The following is a 21775-nucleotide window of genomic DNA, read 5'->3' as shown; positions in this document are numbered from 1 at the left end:
GTCTGCACCTCTGTCTGTTGCTAGCGAACTAGTCTCTCAGTGTAAAAGCTATAGTCATGAAATTCTGCAGAAGTGCGCGCAGTACATATGTCGAAATCAGCCGGATCGGACCACTATATCATATAGCTGCCATAGGAAAGCTCGGTCGAAAAGTAGGCTCTTGTATGTAAAATTCTTTTGTTTATCAATATATATTAACCAAACTCCGCATTTATAAGTTTTACTTTGGATTTCATATAAATGTAAAATCCTTTTAATGTCGGATCACTATATTATATAGCTGCCATATGAACAACTTTTTTGTTTTTCTTGATATCTTGACAAAACTAGGTATTTAAAATTTTTACTATACTCCCTTTATATATGCAAAATCTTATTTACATCGGACTTTTATATCATATAGCTGCCAAAGGAACGATCGGTCGAAAATGAGGATCTTTTATGAAAAAACTTTTTTATCTAGATATCTTAACCATACTCAGCATTAACTATTTTACATTTGCTTCTTAGATACAGGCAAAGCATTATGAGCATTATGAAAAGCTTGGCTCTGCAAGGGTATGAAATCTTCGGCGTTTTAACTTGGGCATGGTTTGCCTTATTTATTGATTTCGCATCGAAAATGATAAAGTTGTCGTTTAAATGTATTTGATGCTGCGTTTATCGAGCTGGAGACAGTAAGGATAAGGAACGTATTTATAGACTAAGCAGCTTAATCCTTTGGCCTGACATGTGGCAGCTTAATCGGAATTAATTTATGCATGTTATGCCAATAGAATGGTCCCTGTCCAGCGAATTGTAAGATAATTTCCTCTAGGCGTATTAGCATAATAAAAACGTTTCGCTGTTTAAATTATTGCCAAGCATCTTTGCAAATGGCAGACATTAAGTTCGGCTGGGCTTGGGCCAAAGGACGCACTTAAACATTTAAAAAAAATGATAACTTTATGCAAGAGCCAGTAAATAGAAGGGGTAAAGTGGTGTGCGTGTGTGTGTGGGTGTGGGTGAGTGGGGGTATGCGGGGGTGTGCGTGGGCTAAAACCGAAATGTCATTACGACGACGCCAGGAGACGCCAACAGGACTCGACTGACGCCAAGTAAAAGTTTTTGACTAACAAAAAAAAAAGTATTAGAAGGTCTGAACCCTGGCGGTGTTTCTGCTCCTGTCTACCCTATCTCTCGTATGTCGTCTGTCGTCTGCTGACTGCGCACAGGTTTAGTCCTCAGGCATACCTCCACCCACACACACACACACACACACCATGTGCTGGCAACGGTGATAAATGGCGCCAATCTGCCGCCTGAAGTCGCGACGCATCGAATTTGGTTCGGAGCTGGGACACGAGGGAATCTGCGGCAGCCTTGCTTTTCGGTTAGTTTAGCTTGTAATGCTCCATTTCACTTTTTTCTATATGGTATATATATATATTCCCGCAAAATTGTAACCGATGACAAATCCGCTCTAAACGTGTTTGATTGTTTTTGCTTGTGTTTGGTGTGTAATTGTTGTGCGTCTTTTTTTACCTCTAGTCAGAGGACTCTAGTCTGCCAGTTGGTGGTCTGTCTGTCTGCTCGTCGATTTGCTGTCATTACGTTGCGCATGACGATATATTTATGACTATTGTTATAAAATATGAATTGACAGCTTAAGCGACAGGCAACGACGTAGACGACGACGACGACGACTACAACGCGGAGCTCTTAGAACGACAGTCAAGTGAAGACAACTTCCAATTAGAGACCGTGTATGTGCGCGCTCTCTAAAACCCATAAAAATGTCGTCAGACAATTGAATGGCAAACCGGGAAAAGGAAACGTAGCACAAGACCTTACCGACCTTATCCGACCCCCACAGGAAGTTAACGCAATTGCTTACAAATCGTTACATCGGCGCGACTTGAAGGGAATTGCTTAACCCGCAAGATTTGCAAATCCCGCAAAAATGACAGAAAGACAAAACTCAGCTCAGCGTCGATAATAATTGCCACGTTTTTGGTTTGGGTTTCCCTCCCATTTACAGAACTCCATTCGGCACAATCTATCGCTGCACAATCGGTTTATGCGCGTGCAGAACGAGGGCACCGGCAAGTCCTCCTGGTGGATGCTCAACCCGGAGGCTAAGCCTGGCAAATCGGTGCGACGTCGTGCCGCCTCCATGGAGACATCGCGCTACGAGAAGCGCCGCGGACGGGCCAAGAAGCGTGTCGAGGCTTTGCGCCAGGGCGGCGTTGTCGGTCTCAATGATGCCACGCCCTCGCCGAGCAGCAGCGTCAGCGAGGGGCTGGATCACTTTCCAGAGAGTCCGCTGCACAGGTAACTATTTACAATTGAGAAAACAAAAAAGAAAGTAGCTTTGATTCGATTATAAAATATAAATAGCAATTCAGTAGATCCTTTAGATATTTTGCTACCTATTTATCATTTATCATTATATATCTACAAATCAAGCATTAAGATATTTGAAATTGTTCGTAAGCTCTGCCGGAGGTATTAGAATTTTGTCAAGAAATTTGTCAAGGAATTTGATAAGAAATTTGTTGATATGTTTGATAATTTGTCAAGATATTTGAAGGAAACATCACCCCTATAAAAAATAGTTTAATTTGAATCGTTCCGACTGTCTATTGAAAGCTTCTCCTTTTAAAACTAAAGCTGATGAAACAATGTTTCGTAATTTTGCTGCAGGCAAGATTAAAACAATTGCTCATAATATAAGTTTTAGTTTTTTTTTTTAACTATCCTTATAAAAAATCTTATCAAGCAACTATTTGGCATAGCTTTTATTGGATAAAGTTATAGAAAAGTTATAGTATAGAAACAAACACATCTGGTAGATTTCTTCATGGTTATTAATCTATACTACCCCGAAGAGAACTGTGCTTAAGCTTTAAATGTGAAGCCTATAGCTCTTATAGACTCTGATTATTAAGAAGCAAGGATAGATAGACGGACTTGCCTTTTCCAAAATAAATAAATAGCTTCAGAGTATACAGAATCTAGTTATAATGAGCTTAATCCTGCCTGATTATCTAGCTCCACGCTGCATTTATATTCCTATTAGAGTCGCAATAAAATATCCGAAATAAATATAACACTCTTTTTACCCATTATCAAAGGAAACAGACTACACAAAATCTGGCTATATAATCTTAACCCTTACGTAGTTTGCAGACTTGGCAATTTTTTTTCGCATATCTTAGATAATAAATATATAAATAAATAGTTTTGAATGCTGGCTTTTAACTGTAGATTACTCAAAAGTCTGAGCTTTGATTTAGCTGCTTATGATTTTTGGATTCGTTTATTATGGTAATTTTTTGTTTTGATTACATTTTTAATTTTGTATTGTTTACTTGTTTTCCTTACATTTATCTATCGGTTTGCGGTTCAGCGGCGGCTTTCAATTGTCGCCCGATTTTCGTCAGCGCGCCTCATCGAATGCCAGCTCCTGCGGCCGTCTGAGTCCCATACGGGCATTGGATCTCGAGCCCGACTGGGGCTTCTCGGTTGACTATCAGAACACGACAATGACGCAGGCACAGGCCCAACAGCTTGACCAGCTGGCCGGCTCCATGGCCGAAGAGCTGAAACTCCAGAGCGACATGTTGCAGCAGCAAGGGTCAGTTGTGTTTGATTATGATTGTGTGTCCGTGTGTGTGTGTGTGTGTGTGTGTGAGCCGCTTTTTTTTGTTGTTCGTTTCACAAGCTTTGCATGCTTTGATATACATATTCCTATTTCAATCACTATTTATATACGATATTTAACTGCTCTATAAAGTCAACGTCTGTTTCTGTATTTGCAACCCAACGATCGTACGGCTGGAGCAGGTTCAGCGCCGCATCTGGCCTGCCGACGCAGCCGCCGCCGCCCTATCAGCCGCCGCAGCAGCCGCAGCTTCCACAGGGCTATTCCCTGAATGGACCAGGATATGCCGCAATGCAGCCGCAGCCACAGCCACAGGGGCAGGGCCAATGCCTGCTGCATCGCTCGCTCAACTGCGGCTGCCTGCACAGCGCCCCAGTGCGAGATGTGAGTAATCCCATCCTCAAGGATCCTCAAGGATCAATCTCCTTAAATTGCCTGTTCTCCTCTCTTGGCAGGGCCTGTCGCCCAACTCAGTTACCACCACAATGTCGCCTGCGTATCCCAATAGCGAGCCCTCGTCCGACTCCCTGAACACATACAGCAACGTCCTGCTAGATGGCTCTGCGGATAATGCTGCACTTCTTGTCCAGCATCAGCAACAGCAACAACAGCAACAGCAACAGCAGAGGCAGCAGCTGTCCTCAGGTCTGGAGGGTAAGTCTTGAGAGCCTCTCTGATGATCTCCTTTCCGTCTTATCTATTCCTCTATTGTCTATTATCTATTGTCTATGTCTGTCGCTGCTTGAACAGATAATAACTGCGCCTCTACTTTGATAGGGCAATGCCTGGAGGCGCTCAACAGCGAGCAAATTGACGAATTTAATCTGGAGGACTTTCAGGGTGGACTCGAGTGCAACGTCGAGGAGGTAAGCCAAACATAGATCCCAGATTGGAGCCAGCCTCTCAACCTGTCTTGTTGCTTATTCTTCCAGCTGCTGCAGCAGGAGATGCGATACGACGGCTTGCTGGACATTAATATACCGCTCGCGGCGGTCAACACGAATACCAACAATGTGATCTTAACCAATAATAGTACAAACAGCGGCAGCAGCAATGCCGCCTCCAACAGCAGCGCAGGTGTTCAGCTCAATCAGTTGCAGGCTCAGCTGCAATTGCAGCAGCAACAACAACAGCAACAGCAACAACAACAGCATCAGCAACAGTTGCTGATGAGCAACAATAACAACAATAACAACAACAACAACAATAGCAACAACAGCTTGGAACTGGCCACACAAACGGCGACTGCAAATCTGAACGCCCGCGTCCAGTACTCACAGCCCAGCGTGGTCACCTCGCCGCCCTCCTGGGTGCATTAGGTAGTATCTAGCTGGAAGACGTGGCTGGGCCTAATCTAAGGACAATATAATGTGTACACTTTAAACTAGCAGGAGGATGGGAGCTTGCAGCCACAACAGTTTACAAAGTGAGTAGATGGTGCTCCGATTCGATCCGACTCCGACTCCGCTTCGGTTTCAATTAACATCAAGCCTAAAAGACATTCAATGTGACAGTTATGCATAAATTATGTTAATAATGTAAAATCACAACGCATAAAGCGATACATTATGAATATGTAAAATGGTGGAGCCCGAGACGGTATCAGAGACGGGACCAAAGACGGAGCCAAAGATTGGGACAAAGAAGGGGAGCACAGTTAACCTCCCACGCTCCACAAATTTTTTTTCTCTCCGATTTTTTTCGCCGTGTCCTGCTTTTATAAGCATTTCATATACATATATACAAATCGCCTTAGTTCAGTCGCCATTTCCCCGAGCTGCCTGCTCCATGAATCTTTTATGGCGATTCCATTTGCTGGATGCCTCCTTCAGAGCTGGCTTTTGACTGCCAACTGCTGGCTTCTCGTCTTGAGGGCAATTACACGCGTTCAATTATCATAATACAATGTCAAGTGCGCCTCACACCCCGCCCCCGCCTCCGTTCCAAAAAAAAAACAGAAATAGGCGCAAAAAAAAACACAAGTTTAAAGTATTTTGATATTTTTTCAATTTTCCAACGTTAAAGCGGCGCGTACTGCGGAAAATTAAGTCCATTTACCAGGGCCCATAAAATATGTAAGACCTGGCCACCGGCATTCAAGTCTCCTCATGCATCCCACCCCCCTCACTCCCACATTCTTCCTGCCCTTCCTATTTCGCCCACGTAATGGCCGCGCTAATTTGGTTGGGCAAGCGGCCCGAGGGCTACCTTTGCAAGTCCTTTGGCGACCGCGGCGCAAATTCGTCAAGGCAACCTCTACCTGCCGCCTCAGTGTGTGCAGGTGTGTGTGTGTGTGTGTGTGTGTGTGTGTGGCAACAGCGAATGCTGAAAAATTAATTACGTCCTTAGGGTGACTTATGTCCCTAATATTGCTGCCGTTGCTCCTGTTGTTGTTGTTGTCCTTGGCCAACAAAACCTATGGCTATTTGCCTGTTTGCCCCGCGCTCAAATCAAGCGTGTTAAGTGCAGCTAATATTGAAAAATTACCTCCAGTTTTTTTGCATATTTTACAAAGGTTTTACCTATAGAACGTTGGTTAAGATTCTGAGTGCAGCTTTTAGCTTTCGCTTTGACAAAGTTCAGTTCAAAGCTCGTCGGGAAAGGGAGCTCAGGTTCTGATTGCTTTCTGTCAAGTCTTTTGTTCACTTTCATATTACAGGGTATTGAATAGTCGTTGCTTCTGCTTGCGCTACCTTTCATTGTTGCTGGCTTTTTTTCAATGTCAGTTAAGCTGTCAGTGTGCATTTTAGCTTTGTGCTCAAGTTTGTTGCGGGGAGGGTAGGGACAGTGGACAGCGGGCGACAAAAAACCCAATGAAGTGCCAGGAAAAACTTTTTCAAATGCCCCGCCTCCGCCCACGTCTCCGCCTGGTGCAGTACGCACAAATTGAATTCCACATTAAGTTTTGTAAGCCAACAATTAGAAAACAGCAAAGCGACCAGAAAAAAATCTTCAAGTTGCTGGCCAAGAGCAAGTTGCCAGGAGAGCGGAGAGAGAGACGGCTGGATAGAGAGAGGGTGGGGGTGGGGGGTGTAGCCAGCGACAGGACAAAGTTGAAACTTTGTCAAGTTCTGGCGCCAATCATGTGATGTGCTAATAAAATAAAATCAAATCGCCTTTGTCATGGGGCAAGCAGCGTGCTACCTAAGACAAGGGTTGGGGAGGGGCGGGTAAGGGGAAGGGGAATGGGCCAGGGACACATTGAAATTTATGCCAAGTGCAAACTTTTGTGTTTGGCTGCCGCCGCTTCATTTGAGTGAATAATTTGAATTGCAGCCAACATTCGAAGGCGGATTTCCATTTTTCCATTTATCCATCTTACACTTTTTTTTTATAATTCCGGCCAACTGACAGATCTACTTACCAAAGTATTTCTCATAGCTAGAATTTACAAAAATTTTTTAAAATTTTTTTTTTTGTATATATTATGCAAATGCGGCAAATGCTGTGGCATGCTTTAAAGTTGCCAGCCGCATGTTGCATATTTAATAGAATAAAAAATATAAGGACACGCACACACACAAATATATATATATATATATATATATATATAGCACACGGTTGCCTAATAAGCCGCCGCCAGCGAGACACATGTCAATAAACGGCTAAGATGTGAGCTGCTCCCCGCTCCGGAAATCACAATTTCTTCACGTTGTCGTCGTGTCATCATCGTCCGCAGATTGACTCACTTGACACATAATAAAGTCGCACAAATTATGGCTGCAGCTGCTGTTGTGTGGCAAGGCAGCGGAGAGCGAGGGGGGAGGGGTGGGAAGGGAAGGGAGAGGGGAGTGATGTTGCCCCGGCGAAAGCGCGCGTGAAACACAAAAGCATTTTAGACCAATTTATTAGTAGAAAAAAGAGAAAAAGAATGTAAAAAGCAAAAAGCGAGCAAACCAAAATGCGCGATTTCTGTTGCCTCAGCTTGAGGTTGACATTGGCGACGTTGTCCTGGCCTACTCCTAGGCTGTCGGGGGAACCAAAAGTTTTTTCGTTTGGGTTTGGGGCTGGGTTTCATTTCTTGAGGTGTTGCAACTTGCCCGCAACTCGCTAAATTATTCAAGAAGAAGTCAAGACGACTTTGCTATTTTTTCTCCTTTTCTCTTTTTGGGCACATTTGATTAAATTTTAATGGTCGCGCATCATTAATAAATGTCCGGGGATTTGCTCGAGTTGCGGTATAAATTGAGTTAGCCCAGGCATGGCCCAGGAGAGCAGCACACTATGCTGCTGTTGCGTCTAATTCGTTGTCAGGACGGACAGCTAATTGTTCAACTGTTCGCCCATTGAAAATCTGATTATCCGTAAGCCAAGGTGACAGACAGTCGGACAGGCAAACTAACTGACGGACGGACTGACAAGGCAGCAGAATCAATTTGCCAGCGAGCGCAGAATTTATAATGATGATACAAATTGTCAGCAATTGAATAGCAGCATTTAAGCTGGCGACAGGAAGCTCAAATGGCAAAAGACTCAGCTGGTCGAAGCGGTGCGGGCCTCAAACCACATTTACACACACTTAGAGGTCTTGCCGGGTTTCAGAGTTGGCAGGCGACGCCCCGAAGGAAGTGTCGGAAAACAATTGCCAAGTGGCAGGAAAAGGGCAAAGTACATACATTTGTGTAAGGACGAGCATCAGGCAGCTGGCGGCGAGCGAGAGAGGGACAGCAAAAGCTGCTTAAGACACGCAAGGATTTGTGTGCCTGTCTCATACACACACACACACACACACACTCTCATGTACACACGGCAAACAAAGCCCGGGATTGAAACACTTGTTGCACGGACAAAGGATAATGACGTGACAGACATGAACACCCTCACACACACACACGCACACGTTAACGGTGTGTGCAATAAGTAATAAAGCAAACAAGCGACACGCTTGTAATAAACTGCAAGGCCCTGCAGGACTTAGCCGAGGCGCTGGCAAACAGCAAAGGAATTTAACTACCGTGTGTGTGCTGAGTGCAAATATGCCCGGTGGGCGTAGCAACTAATCAGCGAGGAGGCAGTCAAGCGGGCGAAATGAATGCGCCCTCAAGGGCGGCAATAAACTTATTTGACGGCGCCCATAAGTAGGCAATGATTTTTTGGCCCTGCCGGCCGTGTCAAAGGGCGCGCATAAAATTCAATTGCTGGCCATAAAAATTGCGCGTGATCAACATATACAAATATATATACATATTTATATATATATATTTTTTTTTTAAGCCGAAACTAATAAAACGGCTGATAAGCGTTGAGTTTTGATTTTTATGCTGGCAACAACAATTTGAGAGAAAATTTATTGTTATAGCCAGATTCTCGTTTTAAATGTTTAGGCTGTCATTTTTATGATACAATTTGAGCCAGCTCTTTGTAGTTTTCCATTTTCGGGCATCTATTTTGCTTTCCTGCTGACTCGCAGTCGCACATTTGCATAAAAATTGCTAGGCTGAAGCTTATGGCAAGCCATCTCTTACATTTGCTTATCGCTTATGAATATTTTGACGCCAAGTGTCAAGTGCCTAAATGAATAAATTAGCACCCATCCTGGAGCAGGGCGACGGGGGAGCATTCTGGCGTTGGGCAGTTGGAGAAGCTGCTGATTGCCCCTATATGAAGTGTTGATTTGCCTTTGGAGGACTCTCTAATACAAAATGATATGTTGATGGGCTCAGTAAGAGTCCATTTTTATTTCGATTACAAAACTTATAAGAACATGATTTTCTTTCGTTGCAGGATTTATCTGGTCGCTTCTAATTTAAAATATACACATAAATACACACATACATACGTATAGCATACTGAAACGCGTAAACTTAACTGCATAGTACCATAGAAATAAATAATATACAATGTTTAGCGCTTATAATTAGTAGAATTCTCTGTGCATTGAAAATATAACAAATTAACAAACGAACGCAAAAAAAAAACATAAAATGGAAAATTACATTGAAATTTCTTTGAAAGAAATTTCAGTTGCATTCAACAACAACAACAACATTTATAATAACAACCCTTGCAAATATTTGCTAGTTAGTAAGTCATTTTATGTACATATTAATTTTAATACCCTTAGCGTAAAGTGAACCACAAATAACAAAGCGTAAGACGTAAAACGTACATAAAAATATATATACAAAAAATTAATGTTCCAAAAGATAAAAATATGCAAATATTCAATTAGCAGAGCGACAAGTAAATCAAGTAAAAAAAAGATAATAAGATGATGAAAACTTAAAAAACCAATTAGCACAATTATATTATAATTTATGCCCAATGTATTTGATTGAAAATATTTGTCCACATACATACGTGTAATTGTAATTGTACATTTTCTTAGAATGCTTTTAACGAAGTCTTTAAATCATATGTATATTATATGCTTAAGATTCGTAATGGAATACGTAATATTCTTTGGTACTACTCTGTGTGTGTAAATAGCTCGGCCCACAGGCCCAAATGTGGCTAACGAGATTTTCTTTTTGTGAAAAGTCGTTAATCCAATTGAAAACTGAATGGTAAGAGAACGCTGGGCTATAAATGTTTGTTATAGATAGTAATCATACAAGTTAATCAAAACAACACAAACAAATTGAATGTAATTCATAAAATATTAATCTAAGTAAATGTAAATGTTGCTAGGCAAATAAACGTAAAGAAAACAAAATATAAAAATAAATATATTACCTAACTATACCTATGCGCATATTTGTGTACTATTATGGGCTAAATGTTAATTATTAATTAGATTGTAAATTCAAATGTAGTTCATAATATTTAAAACAATTACAAAATATATATTATATAAATATATATATAGATAACGATGATAATAAAAAACAACAACAAACGTAGAAATTCATGACTTAAACATACTAGCCATGGCATACATAACCAGAATAACAGAGAATTTGTTTATCCGCAGAAGTCAACAACATGAATTGTTTTAAAATTTTTCGATGCGCCATCTGTTGGCTGGTAGCGTAAAAGAGCTTCATACAAAATGCTTTGTAAGATTGTTAGTCTTACAATCAAACATAGAGGGCGTTTTTGAAAAATGGAAGCCGTTTTGAGAGCAACTGAGATAGAAAGCTCATTGCACACTTTTAGATTCTAGCTGTGATTGTTGTTGTTATTTCTAATTCTTTTAAACACGTTTATTTGCCCATTTTCCGTTTAAGTTTTCTTTAACCTTAGTCTTTATTAACCGATTGCTTTACTTTAATTTAAATAGTCTTAGAGATAAGTTTTGATTGACTCACTAATACGTATTGAAGCTAACCATCTGGAATTTAATGTTATGCAATTATTTCATTTGACGTTGTTATAGGATCTGGCTAAGACGGCACTTTGTGCAGCTGCTCGTAAAGCCATACAATGTCTTTGTTTGTGGGCATTATTTAATCTAATAACTGATGAGCCAAATCAACAGGTGTTGTGGTTCAATAACCCAGCAAAGCAGCCAGCTTGCCAAGATGATTCAACTGTGGGGGGTGTGATACATTGATTTGAGGGTTTGTGCGTGTGTATATATTAATTTAATGGAGGCGTGGCAGTAGCAGCAGCAGGCAGAAAAGGAATAAGGCAGTCAGTCATTCAGCCCTGTTGCGTAATCAACGTCCTTTGCAGGCAGCGCACGTCTCATGTATTTTTTTTTGCTCATGTTTGCCCGTGGACAAGTCAACTCAACTCAAGTTTGTATGTGTGTGTGCGTGTGTATGTGCGTATGTGCCTGCGCGTGCAGCAATTTGAGCCGGATCTGCGTGGACTTATGGCCAAGTCCGAGTCGCAGCCCGTGTCAAGACGGAAGTCCGCGTTCGCCATTGAAATCGTTTGGTGCTTTAACACTTTCGTCCTGGCCAGCTGGATTTTGCCTTAATTTGCGTTTTTATACCCTGAACTTATTGAAAATGGATAAAAAAGGTATATTGTATTTGTGCAAATTGTAAATGTATGTAACAGGCAGACTAAAGCATATCCGACCCCTCATGCACGTTTGCTTCGTATTCATCAACAGCATTATAATTGCGATTGTATTGTTTTCTGTGCTACTATTTTAATTGGTTTTTTCCTCACAGAGACTGAAAAAGACTGTGTAGAGGCGGTGACAGGTAGTGTTGTCTGTCGCGAGACGGCGGCAAGTAGTGCGGTTAGTTGCGAGTTCGAGCCCTGCCAAGGGAACTATTTTTTTTTTGCAATTTATCTAAAGCAAAAGCACGTAACGCGAGGTGAATTTGGTGTTGGAATAAAAGGGTTCAGGGTATTCCCTAGTCGGGAACTCCCGACCAGAACTTCCTACTTGTTATTATTCCTGTTGCTCATCATAAATGCAAAACCTAAATAAATTCTTTGGATATTTTTTGGATGCAAATTCTTGACCTCAGTCAGGCAAGGGCACAAAGCTGAGAGTCTGGCAAATAACCAGAAAACAACAACAACAACAATTTAAGTAAATTTAATTGAAACCCTCTGCAGCTCATGCATATTTATTTATTTATACTGGACCAGGGCATTAAAACTGGGGACTCGACACTCGAAATTGCTTATTGAGCAACAGTTGCCCAGGAGTTGCTGCCCCAGAAGAAAACCACATTTGGAACGCAGTTGCCACGGCAACAAAGAAGCAACAACAAATGCTAAAAACAAAGTTGCAGACTGCCAAACTCAATTTCCACTCAGCGCCATTCTATGCCATTATGCTAATGCGGGGCACAGCAACAACAACACCAACAACAATAATTTGTGCTGCGCCTTGGCTGTGGCGTCTCCTGTTGCTGCACAATTGTCAAGGCTCGGCCAAGGTGAGCTGCGTCTTCGTCTTCGTTTTTTTTTTTTCCTTCGAATTGGCAATAAAAGGGCGCTAGAAGCTCGCCTGGTCCCAGCAGCTGCCGTTGCTTATCGCACTGACTTTTTGTTTCCGGTCAGGACGACGACGACATCGACGTCCGCCTGCCTAAAGTCGTATAACAAGTTAAAGCGGCTGCCTCGTCGCTCTTCAACAAATTGTTGCGCTGCTGCTGCGTAGCAAATCGCTTACACTCTCTCTGTCTCTCTCTATCGCTCGCGTTCTCTCTTTCGGTTACTGGGAAATTGCGCATACGCCGTGTGCGTCGGCAATGAAATGCTTCCCACTGTGCTTGCGAGTCGCTGGCTGTAACTGTTATACGCGGCGGCGTATAACAGCCGTGCCTGTTGAAATTCCAGCTGCTCGGCACGCACAGTTCGTTGACAGTTCTCGTCCTGGTGGCACGTTGCACGCGGCAAAACGCTCTTACGACCAAATTTTAATAGCAGTCGCAGCAGCCAGAAAAGGGGCTGAGCACAACTCCAAAGCCTCCAACTTGCACAGTTGTCCGATTATGTCAGCTCAGTCTTAAGCGCGTTTTTGTGTCTATCGCAGGAATTAGCGATAAAAGCTTGTACACCTGAGCAAAATACCTGCTTACGCATACCTTTGAAGGCTGCTGCAATTGAAGGAGGCGCCGTGCTGCAGACGATCAGCCCCCCAACTTAAAACTCAGTGACTGTGCGAGTGTGTTAGTGTGTGTGTGTACTCTGAATAGGAAGAATCCGCCGTGCAAGAGCAACAGTTATTCATTGTGCTTGGGCATAATTAGAGCGCGCAGCAAAAATCCTTGCGGAAGGATTTACGCACGGCCACGCGGCATAAAATGATAAGTAAGTTACCAAATGTAGGGACTTCTCCTTTCCAGACTTCTCTGTTCACAGGGCACGGCTGTTGCTCGTCTCAGCTGCGATTGCCATTGTCGATGCTTGCTTCCATGCGCTTATTATGCTAATAAATGTGGGGATTGCTCTGCTAATTTACCCGCCACGTACCACAAGCTCATGTTGCATCTCCCTTGTACTTTTTTGCTGCCTTTGTTGTTGTTGATCTTGATTCCCCCTCAATGCCGCATATTGTGTCCTGTTAAACGCCACTTAATGTCCTTTATATTTACTTTTCAGCGTTAGTGTTGTTCTTATTTTTTTCGAGTTTTCGCTTGTCTGCCGACATCTGACAAGCGCACAATATGCGCTTCAGATCTGCTCCATACTCCGCATCCAAGCCTCACCAGCACATAGGGAAAATCCGGAAAGACAGACGGAGAGACAGACAGACAGTGCGAAATAGAGAAATTGTAGCGACATGGTACAAAAACCCAACTATAACAATGACAAAAGAGTTATTTACCAGCTCAGAAAAACGGTTAAAAAAGTTGGTCAGCAACCAATAAGTACAACTGCTGGAGAGAAACAGCATTAATTCATGTAATAAGAATTTGTCACGTACGTAGAAAAAACCAAAAAAAAAAACCTGAAGAAAGAACAAAAGAAAAACTAAATGAACTGCATGCCTAGCTTAGGTAGGAGGAGAACTGAGGATTGAGCGGCAGGTGGGTAAAAGGTGTTCGCTTCAGATAATTATTGCGCTTTTCCATTTTTCAAAACCCGATTATTGTGAAGCAAGTGCCAGGCTATGTGGCCAAATCTTAAGCTCCTTACGGTGCTGCTAAACAAATCTTTCCTTGCCTATCACTAAGTAATAAAAAGTGACATCAAGGCGCGGGCGCATTTGCAATTATAACTTATTTCCTCTCAAGCATCCGCAGGATTTACGAGATTTAAGTCACGAGCGCCAAGTAAATCAACGGACTGCTTAAGTCCTTTTAAGAGTGGCTGTGTGTGTGTGTGTCGGTGTGTGTGTGTGTGTGTGTCTACTTTGGATAAGCGTGCATTGATTTCCATAAGCGAAAAAAGGGCTCGTAAAAAGTTTGCAAGTTCCGGGAGCATGTGAAGTCCCGAACCATAGTATTGCCGCAGAACTAATGGAACAGTGCAAGCGCTTTAAAAAACTTCCATCCCCCTGCAACTCCTCATCGCCTCACGCCCCGCAGTGTGTGTACATTTTTATGAGGCCTGCTTCCGACATTTTGTGCTTTTTCACTTTTGCTTTTGGCGTATTTTCATATACTCACTTTTATAGGGTGCAAGTGGTATATGTGTTGCTCTAAATACATGTATTATCAAAATTAATTCTATTCAGAATATCGAATGCCAAGCTAATATCTCACAAAAATATACTACCCAAGAGATAGCTCAGCTAATTAGATGTGCCTTTGGCTGTCTAATAGTCGTGGTATTAATGAGGGTATATATTCAAGTACATGTATATTTTAAAACAAGTAAGCGGTTCTAGTCGGGAGCTCCCGACTAGGGGATACCCTGAACCCTCTTCTTCCAACATCAAATGCATATATATATTTTATTTTCGAAGCTATATGTCAAGTTTGGTGACTCTAGCTCTTATTATTTACAAAAATTGCCCAAAAAACAGGATATCGATATCGATTGCTTGGAAACGAAGTAAGTTATTGATTATCGGAAACAAAATCGATCTGCGCGGGAACTAGGAGCATCTACATCTAAAATTTCAAGTCTCTGGGTTCTGAGATCCTTGCGTTCATACGTACGGACGGACGGATGGACGGACAGACCGACGGACATGGCTAGATCGACTCGGCTATTGGTGCTGATCAAGTATATATATACTTTATGGGATCGGAGATGCTTCCTTCTGCCTGTTACATACATTTGGATTTTGCACAAATAAAATATACCCTTATACCCATTTTAAATGGGTTCAGGATATAAAAAAAATATTTTAATTCAGAATATCGAATGCCAATCTAAGACCTTCAATTTTACAAATATATAGTACCCTAAGAAACCCTTGGCTATATAACAGTCGTGGTATTTAAGAGGGTATATTCAAGTCGAGTATTTCTTTTCCTGCTAACCCTCGCTTTTATTTGACAGTCGTTTTCGTGTATGACTTTTTGGCTCTGTGTACATTTTCGCCTTGTTGTTGTTGTTGTTGTCGCTGCTACTGACGGCGCCCACGCCCCCAACGGGGGCAGGCAGGCAAATGAAATTTGTTGAGATTTACGCATATATTGCATGGAAAATTGTATTCTTTCTGTCTCGGTCTCTGGCTCGGAGTTCGGTCGAAAAACTCAATTGCGGCTTTTTATGCGTAATTTTCCTCGTTGTCGTCCGCATCCTTGTCACTGTCGTTGTTTTCTTAATATTATTTTTTAATTTATCTTTTTATTCGGGCTTATGCCATACACTTCTCTGCCTGACCCCGCCTTCGTTTTCAAGTTGGCTCTGTGCTTTTATGGACCACTTTCTTGTGACTCTATACACAATATATTTAATGGGGCAATTTCACAAAATTTTCTTGATTTTTTATTAAAATTGATTTAAATGTGGCTTGGGCAAGTCTTGGCCGCGAGGACAGGACCACGCCGCACAGATATTCAATTCAGACAACAACAACAACAACTGCGGCTTATATTAATGAATACTTACAAGCATTAATGGCAAAACAAACCAGCACGAAGGACGAAGGACATCAGAATGTACCAGTTCCCCATGAGGGGGAGGTGGGAGGGGGGAGGGGTGTCAAGGGGAGAGGAACTGAGTCTGCACGACGAAAGCCAAACGCGTTGCCTCCGTGTTTAATTAACAATTTAAACCTTAATTTCATCAATATTTTAGCCAGTTTCGCTCAGGCTAAGGGCGGAAGGCAGACAAAACCAGGCAAAAAAGGCACCCAGTTAATGTTACTGGGTTACCAACTTTTGGCTGGAGTATGGTCCACCTTTTGGTGGGGTGGGTCTCTGTTTGTAGAAGGACTTCCTAGTTGTCCTTCTGAGCAGCTGCTATTAAAGTTTCCTTCGCCAACGTCATCGTTTAAATCGAATTTGTTGTTCCCTCCGGCTGGCCCGGCTTACAACACTGACAACGATATCCTTTTATCGGTATGCATATAGTACTAGAGGATTCCTAAGTTTTTTCTCTTTTTGTATTCTTTCGCTTACTTATTGGCAAGACAGTCGCGACGGCAATATTTGAACAGAGAAATGCCACACCCCATTGTTGAGGGCACTTTGTCATGTCATCGACAACGAAATTGAAAATAAAAAATGGTTTTCAACACTTCCACATTTTGTTATCCCTCCAATAAAATTGCAAGCCTTGTAAAGAAAAGAAAGCAAGCAGGGTAAATATGCTCTGTAGATGTTGTGTGTGTGGGAATGCAAAAGGAAGAAGAAGGATAAGAAAAACTCGAAAACTGCAGCCATCAACAAGTTTGTATATACTATATATAAGCACTTTCCATAACACACAATATACTTTGCATGGGTGTTCCTCAAGCTTAATAGTTCTCAAGCTTAATAGTTCTCAAGGAGGTGATATGGATTCCAAGCTGAGAAAACATCTCATTGAATCGAATATCCCGCAGTTATTTACAAGTTCCTGAGTGTGTGTGTGTGCGTATGTATTAGTGTTTGTGAATCCATTTAGACATTTTAAATGGAGCTCACATATCTTTCTACTGCTTGCTGACAATCATCAACTGCTGCTCTAATGGCGTTCTAATTTTTTTCCTTTTTATTGGAGCCACTTTCAGCAATTTTCTGGCCACAATTAGTTGCTTCTAATTATCCATGCACATGGAGGCAGACGCACACAATTGCGGCTCCGTGTTGCACAAATGGAGTGCATCAAATGGCGGCTGGGTGACCCTTCCGCTTCATCCGGCTCTTCAACGTCCAATTAGCCCCATTTTCATTAACGATTCTATTGTTTCACATGTGTTGGGAATAGAGAGTTCCGGAGGAAAAAAAATGCATTTCCATGTTTTTTGAACATTTATTTGTACTTTTGAAATTTTTCGCCAATTTTGTGCACTGTTTTTTGTATGAAAATGTTTTCTGCGGCATTTGTTCGATGTGATTTATGACTAGAAAATGAAAAATGTAATTGGGTTCTCCGTCATTTCGTTGCCCCCACTTATGGTGGGTGAACGCTATACCATTGTGGTTGGACTGTGCTGCTGGCCAGATTGCCAGCTCGTTTCAGTGGGTTATACAGAACCAATTATAAATGCAGTCCAACCTGTAAGCTTTGCCAACCGATCGCCCCCCCCATTTGAATGCTCAAACCAAGCCCAAATGATGCTGCTTCCGTGTCCATGGCTAGCTTGTAATTGATTGGAGTGCCATGTCATGGATATGTGCGGCCAACTGTTGAACAAAAATTGGGGCTATCAGGTTGGCTTCCAGTTGGCGCAAAATCAGAGGCAACATCTGAAGTGCCAAGTGCAGCGCTCAGTGAAAAGTCACGTAGAAACTGTTGAAAACACGTCAAAGTTTCGAGTCGCAAATATATGTATGTTGGGGGTTGGGTCCAAAAAAAAAGAGAAAAAACGGGTTGCCAGCCCCCCGCTTTGCAGCCCCTAGCTGCTCGTAAAAGCTGTGTGTGCGTATGACGTGCAAATTTTCAAAGCTGTTAATCCACAAGCTAGACAGAAAGGGGTGGGGAGGGGGGGGGGGCGGACTGATAGGAGGGAGACTGGGAGCACATCATATTTTATGAGGGAAAGGTCCAGCGCAAGTGCTGCGCTGTAGTAATGAAGTTAATGCATACACACGCATACACTCACACACACACCCAAACACTCAGCGCACACACACATAGACACAGTCGAGACCGCCGCCAAATTGCAGAGCAATGGCGATAAAAGTTTGTACATTGCCGCCTCGTTACGTGTACTGAGTGTTGAATCCATTTCGTAGAATAATTAACTTTACATCACACACACACAAACAAACTCACACGAACAGGGGGTTGGCCGTAGAATAATTCAGGTAACTGCAACTCACTTTTTGCTGAAATCAGGCATGAAATGGAATGTGTTTAACAGCCTAACAGACAGAGAGAGAAAGAGATAGAGAGAACGTCGCCAGATCTTTTGTATGCAAATAGCTGGCAGAAGAAAGCATTAAATGGTGCAGGAAAATAAATTTTTGTGGATTGGAGGGGAGGAGTAATAGCTGGTAATCGTCTAACTAACGGCAGTCCGAGCTGCATGCGTTCTAAACTGCCCTCGCTGGCGTGCTCCGCCCCGTCCCTCCTCCGCCCACCCCTCATTCAACGCATTCGGTAAATTCAATTAACCTGTTTGCAGGACGAAATGCCAGGGGGAGACAAAGGAGCGCAACTGTTTGCCAACTAAGCTTTGAATTTGCCCAAGCTGCCAGTTAATCTAAAGCTATAAGTGTTGCCACAGTGCCGCGTGCCGCATGCTCCTGTGCCCCTGTGCAACACTGTCGCATAACTGGCTGCCAGCGAAGGTTGATTTTTCCATGGTATTTTAATAAACGTGAATTACTTACAGTTGAGAGCATTCGTTGCCGCTTTCTGCCCACTTTTTCCGGAGTCTTTTTTTTTTTTCGAATTTTTAAAACTGTATTCAACAAATACCGAGCTCTCAGGCGCCGTGTCATTTACATAAACAAATTTTAACAAAGTTTCACATTTCATATTTAACAGTACTGACTGACCAGGACCGTCGCAACTGGGCAATAAAAATATTTTGCTTAATTTCATTAAATTTTAATTAAAAAAAAACAACATTTATGGCGGCTACTGTTTATGGGTTCAGGTCTCACTTCTGCCTGTGCCTCAGGCCAGCTTTTTGTTTTTGTACCCATTCAAATTGGGTAAGAAGGATATAATGTATTTGTGCAAGTGTATGTAACAGGCAAAAGGAAGCACTTCCGTGCCCATAAAGTATATATATTCTTGATCAGCATCACAACCCAGTCTATCTAGCCATGACCGCCTGTCTGTCCGCTTGTCTAAAAGGATCTGAGAACCTAAAAAAGCTAGAGACTTGAAATTTTCCTCCTAGTGTTCGAGAATATATAAATACTCTAAAGTATAATAAGATCTACTGTAGAATATTTCATCAAGATCGGTTTCGAAACACAGAACGTTTGCTTATATTAACATATGTTTGCGATTGTGATGTATAAGGTGTTGGTAGAAAAGGGGTCAGGATATTCCCTAGTCAGGAACTCCCGACTAGAGCTTCTTGCTGGTTTCCAGTTCGTGTGGGTTCCGGTGTGGTTATTTGCACATTTGGCTTGAGTAAACAAGCTGTTCATAATGGCTGGAGCGGAAGCTCACACGCACAACTGCAACTGATTGTGGCAAAGGACGTGCAACTTCGCTTATTTAAGCCGAGGGCAATTGAGTTGGCCAACATGTAGACTACCTGTTCAGGTGTGCAGGCGTTTATCCAAACAATTTTTTAACGAATTCGCGTAGCCCTCTGTCAATCAACCTGCCCTGGCGACAATAAAAATGCTTTTGCTAAAAATGTACAGCACTCACAAAAAAAAACATCGCAAACGCTATTTCCTCTGAGCTTTCATTTGAAACTCGTCCCAACCGACAGAACGCCCAGCTTCTCACTAGCCACATGTTGCTCGCCCAATATACCTGCTCCCCCCCCCCCCTGTCATTTTGCTACATTCTCGTTTTCATGTCCCGTGTGGCAATCGATTTTCGGGAAACGACAGCGGCATTAACTTTAAAGGATCTCCCTGTAGCTTCCTTTGTGTGTCCTCGTTGATGCCTCTGCTGGTGACGCCTCCCAGCGTTTAATCTTAAAACAAAGCTCGTTGGCTGATTGTGGACTTCAGATGTTTGGGAGATACAAGGTATCTTGCGTTTTTACTATTTAATCCTCAGATGGCACCATTTTGCTTAGGTGGTCCGAACTCACTATATCCATTGAAATAGGGGAATATTCCATTGAGGAACAGTCCGAGAAGCTCTGATATTTTTCTTAATTCACATCCTTTTCCAGATTATAGATAAGCAGCTGTCACTTAAATATTTTAAATATTTAAATATTCTACTAGCAAACTATTAATAAATTCAGTTTTGCGACCAGGCAGCTCCCAAATTGAATTTTGTTATCAACAATTTGCAGTCTCGAATTGTTGTACATATTTTATGGCAAATTGAAGTGTTTGTAAATTTTAAGCAGGTACTCGAAATGCCAGCGTCTTGGTGAGTGGAGCTGCGGGATTAAACCACTTCTACTTGCACTTTGAGTCTATAAATCAAATGGCTCTCAAGCTGGTGAGCTTTCCCCACCTCCCACCACCCGCTCCGAACCCGATCCCCATCGTTGGCTCTGGCCATGTGTGAGCTGCCATAAAACATAAACTGGAACCACAAATATTTGAGAGCGGCTTTTTGCATAAAACTTGTTGAATTATTTTGTGTGGAGCGGCAAAGGGAATTTTTAGTATTATGGCAAATTAAAAAAGTTTACATTGGCTTAACTATGACATCGTCGAGCCTTGGGCAACATCAACTATGCCAAAGCGAAGTTTTGGAGTGGGAACCCGATTGACAAGGGATAGGGATGCGCTGGAGTTGTGGTTGGAATGTGCCAGGTACTCAAATATTATAACAAAAGTATTTTGAAGAGCATGCCGCAAGCGCAATAAATACCAAATCCAAAATAAGTAGGGCTCACCTGAACGCGTTGGCGATTATTTAAACAAATTAAATTCCATATAGGATTTAGGAACATTCAGCTATCAAATTTAATGGATAACAAAGATTAGCGATTCCTTTAAAGTGCGAGTAGCTGCAGGTGAAATCCGGTGATGAATTGACATGTTCAAAGGCGGGCACATTCTGTGACCAGGGCATATGGCAAATGCCATAACTGCGGCTTTAAAGGAAACGGAAAAGGAAAATGGCTAATGGCGAATGGCAAATGGAAAAATGTAATGGGAAGGCGAAAGGAAACTCGTATTTTCCACTTGCTCAGCAGTTATCCGGCAACAATAACAACAATAACAAAAGCGATGCCAAGACATTATTCATTTTGTCTGTCTACCATTTGGCATTATTGATAGACTGACTTGAGGAATTGATTAAAAAACGTTGTCGACGCTAAAACTAGAGCCGACCTCGCTAGCCATGAATAGCCGACGATGTTGGAGTCTTAGGGACAAATGCAGCACACACACATACATATGCCAGGTTTGTGGCATGATTTGATCTATGTAGGCAAAGGCATTAGCTAACAATTTGATGCCTTAATCCGGCCCAGGCTGCCTGATCTAACCTGGTTGGTTGGGCTGGCAAACTGAGCTATGAGCTTCACTGGGTTTGACATCGTGTGTTTTTTTTTCGTTTTTTCATCCTTTCCTTCCTCTTGCTTGTGCATGGTTTCATCCTTGTCTCTCACTCTACTAT

At 42.3% G+C, this 21775-nt stretch overlaps 2 protein-coding genes across 5 annotated transcripts in view; both read left to right on the top strand.

Moving 5' to 3' along the window:
- Window positions 1-10328, top strand: part of foxo (forkhead box, sub-group O) — a 38340-nt gene extending 28012 nt beyond the window's left edge. For 3 of the 4 annotated variants that reach the window (XM_015169385.3, XM_015169382.3, XM_015169383.3), the window contains exons 5-11: window positions 2021-2313; window positions 3392-3619; window positions 3829-4030; window positions 4102-4300; window positions 4397-4512; window positions 4579-5072; window positions 9371-10328. In XM_015169385.3, the coding sequence (XP_015024871.1) occupies window positions 2021-2313; window positions 3392-3619; window positions 3829-4030; window positions 4102-4300; window positions 4397-4512; window positions 4579-4965 (1425 nt within the window). In that variant the 3' untranslated portion in view covers window positions 4966-5072; window positions 9371-10328. The remainder of the gene's footprint in view (window positions 1-2020; window positions 2314-3391; window positions 3620-3828; window positions 4031-4101; window positions 4301-4396; window positions 4513-4578; window positions 5073-9370) is intronic. The other variant, XM_032438987.2, reaches the window with a different exon arrangement.
- A 2543-nt stretch (window positions 10329-12871) lies between these two features.
- The window catches only part of LOC6635142 (uncharacterized), a 31932-nt gene continuing 23028 nt past the window's right edge, over window positions 12872-21775 (top strand). Inside the window, exon 1 of the mRNA XM_032439012.2 lies at window positions 12872-13312. The gene's annotated coding sequence lies outside the window, so the exon portion shown is untranslated. The remainder of the gene's footprint in view (window positions 13313-21775) is intronic.

This window comes from Drosophila virilis, chromosome 2 (assembly GCF_030788295.1).
Source record: "Drosophila virilis strain 15010-1051.87 chromosome 2, Dvir_AGI_RSII-ME, whole genome shotgun sequence".
Lineage (NCBI taxonomy): Eukaryota > Metazoa > Arthropoda > Insecta > Diptera > Drosophilidae > Drosophila > Drosophila virilis.
The sequence above is the reverse complement of the archived record's forward strand: the minus strand, read 5'-3'. Positions and strand labels throughout refer to the sequence as shown.